We start from the raw sequence: 5,000 nt of genomic DNA, 5'->3' as shown, positions 1-5,000 counted from the left end.
TTGTTTGTGTGTGTGTTGTGTTGTGTTGTGTTCGAGAGAGATGTTGTGTGAATGCATGTGCATTCCCAGGGTTTTCCATTTTATGCTCAAGGCTGATTTGTCCAATGAAAACATAAATACAAGGGATTAATGTGTGTGGGTGAAGGTGTGTGTGTTCATGTGTGTTGTGTGTGGAAAGGAATGCATACGTTTGAACATTATTTTTGTGTTTTTTGTGGGATTTGATGTCTGTGTGTGTGTGCGTGCGTGCGTGCGTGTTTGTGTGTGTGTCTGTGTGTCTGTCTGTGTGTGTGTGCATTGGCCTTGTATGCACCGATTTGTGTGAGATTGCCTGTGTTTTGTGTATGAAACACGCATTCGTGTGGTTGTGTGGTTGTGCTTGTGTGTGAGAGAGGTACCGATGAACGAGAACATGTGACAGAGGACGTGCCGCAGCACCCATCACTGCCGCCCTCCTCACCCCCCAGCACCCCAGCACCCCAGCACCCTACCATCTCCACGCAGCGCTTAAGCAATCAATCCCCCAGTGTCCCTGATTAGCCAACGCATGCTCGAGCCGCGCATGTGAAACCGCGCTGCTCTTTAAAGTTCACTTTATCTGTCATTTATGATCATAATGGGCTCCGGATTCATAATCGTAATGAGGCGTTGCTAATTAATTAGCATGCCTGCACTGAATAAACACATGAATGGAGCGCTGTGATGTTGAAGAAGAACCAACACACATGGAGACACACCGATAGGAGGAGATCGGATCCAGCACAAGGTTAGCGTTTGTTTAGCATTATCAATCGCTGCTCTTGTAACAATGCAGTGGATCAGAGTCCTGATGATGACACACGGCTACGTGCACAGGAGGTTCATCTCAGTCCTTACTTCCCTCTCTGTCAGTAGCCAGAGGCCAGAGAGGCAACAGTTTATTGTTTTGGTTTCCAAACGTAATAGAGAGCAGGGTAAGTTCAGTTCTCTGTCGGGGTCACACAGTGTTAAATTGTTCTGATTCACTATCGGGCATTCCTGCATTATCAGCACTTTGGATCGCTGGCTTTCCCTAAGCCCCCGCGCTGGCCGGCTAGCACTGTCCCGTCCCGGGATGGGTGATAACTTAAAACTCGAGATCGTAAAAACTTCAAGCGGTCGGTTGGAAAAAGAAACGTGTGAATGACGGAGTCGCTTTGTGGAGAGGATGTGACAGGGTGCTGAGCGCCTGGAAAGGGAATCTGTCACCTGTCACTGATTTAACTGTGTGTCGCTTGCTGTTCTGGGATTTTCGGTTGCAGTCTGTCAATGTTTAAAGGGTTGGTTCAGCACTATTGCGTTCCGAACGACCGTTTCTTCCTCGGCGTCTTCGAATCAGCGTTGCGGTTGTGGTCAGGGCGAAGAAACGGTTATTTCGAGGAAAATAGTGCTGTAGTCACTGCTCTTCCTCATCTAACACCAGGAAGAATCACAAAAGACGAAAATGCCCAAATCCATAATTGAGCCTTTAAATTAGAGAACGACATTAGAATGACAGGTAAAGTGGTTCTGTGAATTAATCACTGTCTCTAGGGAAATGAAATGGTGATATTTAAACATGACTCTCCAACTTTCCAACGTTTCAAAGGAAAAAGGAACCCTTGAAACATTGGAGTTTCGAGGGTTTATAAAAAATAAAATAAAAGCATTACATATCCTGGTTTGAATAGACAGTGCTTAAACTCTAATTAATCTGTGGCTCCAGCATCCCATTAAATATAGATTTTTCCAGAAACTATTTTTACAGTTTCTAGCAGTTCTTAAAATGGATGACCTTTCCAAGGAGGGTAAATACTGGCTCTCTTATGTCACGTGACTCTGGAGCAAAGAGACCCAGTGTGTGGAAGCATGTACGGAGCGTGTGCATAATCACGGCAGGAAATTGGCTGATGATTGGTTGGTGGAACGTGTGTGTGTGTGGGGGGGGGGGGGGGGTCAACGTGATAATATGTCAGCCTGTCTGTGGTAGAGACCAGATGAGAGAGAGTGAGAGAGCTAGAGCGAGATAGAGAGAGAGAGAGAGAGAGAGAGAGAGAGAGAGAGAGACAGAGAGAGGGAGAGAGAGAAAGAGGGAGAAAGAGAGAGAGAGAGAGAGACAGAGAGAGAGAGAGACAGAACGAATCAAGTAGCGCTGTTTTAATATGCATATTTCGATTAACTTTATGCTTTCACAGACAGGACAGGACAGGGAAGTCGGAGAGGTAAAGTGGGTTGAAAGAGAAATAAACGGAAACGAATTGTAACAGGGGACCACAGGTTAGAATCAAAAAATGTCATCCCTCTCTGGGATCCGTCTTACGGCTTACTGCGATTTATGACAGATTTCCTGTTGCTGCTGTTGCTGCTGTGTCTCCTCCCCTTGTACATCACTTTGTCCTGCTGTATTTTTGCACAGTAATCCCGCTCCATTAATTAAGTGCGCGGCGAGCCACGCGCGAGCGGCGAGTAGCGCGTTCAGGGCCGGGCCATCGGCGGCGTGTGACGGCAGCCCATCAAGCGGAGCGTCCTCGGCGGGCGAGCGTTGGCGTGGTAATCAGCCGGCGGCTATGCACGGGCGCGCTCCCGGACGCCACAGATGCCTCCCCCCGCCGCAGCCGTCGCCGTCGCAGGCGTGGAGAGCGGTGAAACGGCCCCCTCTGAGTCGCCCCTGCCCGCCCGGGAGGAGGAATAAACCCCCTCTGAAATCCGGCCCCAGGCAGGAACCGTGCGCCGGTTAACATTCCATTGTCACCATGGTGACGGTGGCGTGTAATCAGGTGTGTGTGTGGGGGGGCATGGAGCAGCGAGGACCTGGCTGCAGAGATGACTTATTACGGCGGGGCTCTCTGGGCTCTCTGATGTGCGTCTCCAGCAGCTGCTGCCACACACACACAGACACGCGCGCACACAGGTGCGCACACAGGTACACGCACAGACGCACGCGCGACAAACACACACACAAACATTCACTCTCACACGCACGCACGTACGCACGCACACACTCGCAAACACATGCATTGACGCACACTCGCACGCACACACTCGCGCACACACACACACACAAAGACACACACACACGCACTTGATGCACACACAGACCTAGAATCAAACGCGTGCAAATATACACACACACATACATACACACACACACATACATACATAAATGTTCAAAGACACACACACACACAGACACACACCTTGTGCACACACAGACCTAGAATCAAACACGTGCAAATGAACAGACACATACACACACACACACACACAGGTGTTCAAAGACTCGGCCGCCTCTCTCCCCCCGAACACCTTGTATCTCTATCACTCTCTGTCTCTATCTCTCCCCCGCTCTCTAGGTGATCCGGTAACTTGTCAATCAGCCCTCCCTCGGTGCTGTAATCTATTATACATCCATGCTAATCAAGAGCATATTTAATTCATGCAGTTTATTACGGCAGCGAGAAAACTGTCTTGTCAACCCCAAAGCACTGAGCATAGCACCAGAGAGATGACGGGTTGGTGGGGCGCGATAGATAGAGAGAGAGAGAGAGAGACAGAGAGAGAGAGAGAAGGAATAAATTGATGTGATTTAAAATTATATCTATACTCGACGACACAGGGGAGATGCACAGAAGAAGAGAAAGTTCTGGAGTCACGTGTCTCTGTTGGGAGAGCGCATTTCTTCCTGAAACGCTGGAACCCTCGCACCCAGATTCAACGCAGCACTCAGGGGCCAGAGTAATCCATGTGTTCCATCGCAGACCATCGGGCAAATGGTCTGCCGCGATGCCTTTTGTGGAGGCCTCGAGGCGATCGATGGGAGCCCATCAAAGGACGGCGTACATTCATCCGAGGGAATACACAGGTCAGGGCCAGGGCAACTCCAGCGACGAGACAAAGATGTGTACACACTTGAATTAATTATACATACGGAATAGAGAGGAATCTACGATTCTTTGGGTTTTCCACCAGACTTTAAGGAGGATCAGATGAACGCGGTGGCGGAAGGAAGGTCCTGTTCTTTTGGATTTGTTCTTCATCTCCTGGATGAGGAACACCCCCCCCCCCCCCCCCCCCCCCCCCCGTGTCCCTGTCCCCGTGTCGGCTGTTTAGATTTGGCCAAAGATAAACTTTTGGGACAAGGTGAAAACACAAAGTAAAAAGGATAAACCCCAGTAAAAACATCTTCTTCCATACCTTGTTAAACGCAGGAGTCCCAGCCACTGAGCCAAGTGCTCTTTCGAGCCCACTTGAAAGGACAATTTCGTTTCCAGAGGTCACTCCTGCATCTGAAAATGCTGAGCTATTGCTTTATTTTCTTTGACTGTGTAACCATCTCTTGTTGCGTACTCTTAAGGGCTATCATTTTGTATCACAGGGTCTCTTTATGTTCACACTTCCTCTCCATCTCTCAGCCCCTGGCTGGAGAGTTGCCAGAGTGTATTTCTCTCTATTTCTAAACCTCACAGCTGATTGCATGTGTTCATAACATAACAGTCAATTCCACAACCTTAGAAAACCCATCAATGGACCAAGGGATGAGGATATCATTTCTGAGTGAGTTGAGCGAGGTATGGCTAGGGAAGTCTCCTTAAAGGCGTGGCTGGACGCAAGGGCGTAGGAACCGGGGGGGACGGAGGGGACCTGTAATTTTTTCAGTGTAGTTAATTTATGACATATTTCTGTTCAAACCATTAATGGATCTGTCAGGTTTCCGATATGTGTCCCCCCCAATGTTAAACTCATTCCTACGCCCCTGGCTGGACGGCTCCTGGGGGGGAACTGAGGGGTTACCTCGCATGGCTCCGGCTGCTTTCAGGAGGAGGGCGGAGGCGTCCTGGTTCAGCCTCTTCTTGGCCTCCAACACAGGGTTCTCAAACTGGGTCTTCTGGTTGATATGGCTGGAGCATCCAAACACACGCATAGATACACATGAGCGTGAACACACACATAAGCGTCCAAGAACACATAAAAACACTCATTAGCATTCAGGCAACGATACACAT

General features: G+C 49.2%; 1 protein-coding gene across 1 annotated transcript in view; it reads right to left on the bottom strand.

The window, feature by feature from the left end:
* The window catches only part of magi3b (membrane associated guanylate kinase, WW and PDZ domain containing 3b), a 139,659-nt gene that overhangs the window by 18,844 nt on the left and 115,815 nt on the right, over positions 1–5,000 (bottom strand). The window contains 1 exon segment of the mRNA XM_079748271.1: positions 4,789–4,895. Within this exon segment, the coding sequence (XP_079604397.1) occupies positions 4,789–4,895 (107 nt within the window).

This window comes from Pollachius pollachius, assembly GCF_949987615.1.
Source record: "Pollachius pollachius genome assembly, chromosome: 12".
NCBI lineage: Eukaryota > Metazoa > Chordata > Actinopteri > Gadiformes > Gadidae > Pollachius > Pollachius pollachius.
The sequence above is the reverse complement of the archived record's forward strand: the minus strand, read 5'-3'. Positions and strand labels throughout refer to the sequence as shown.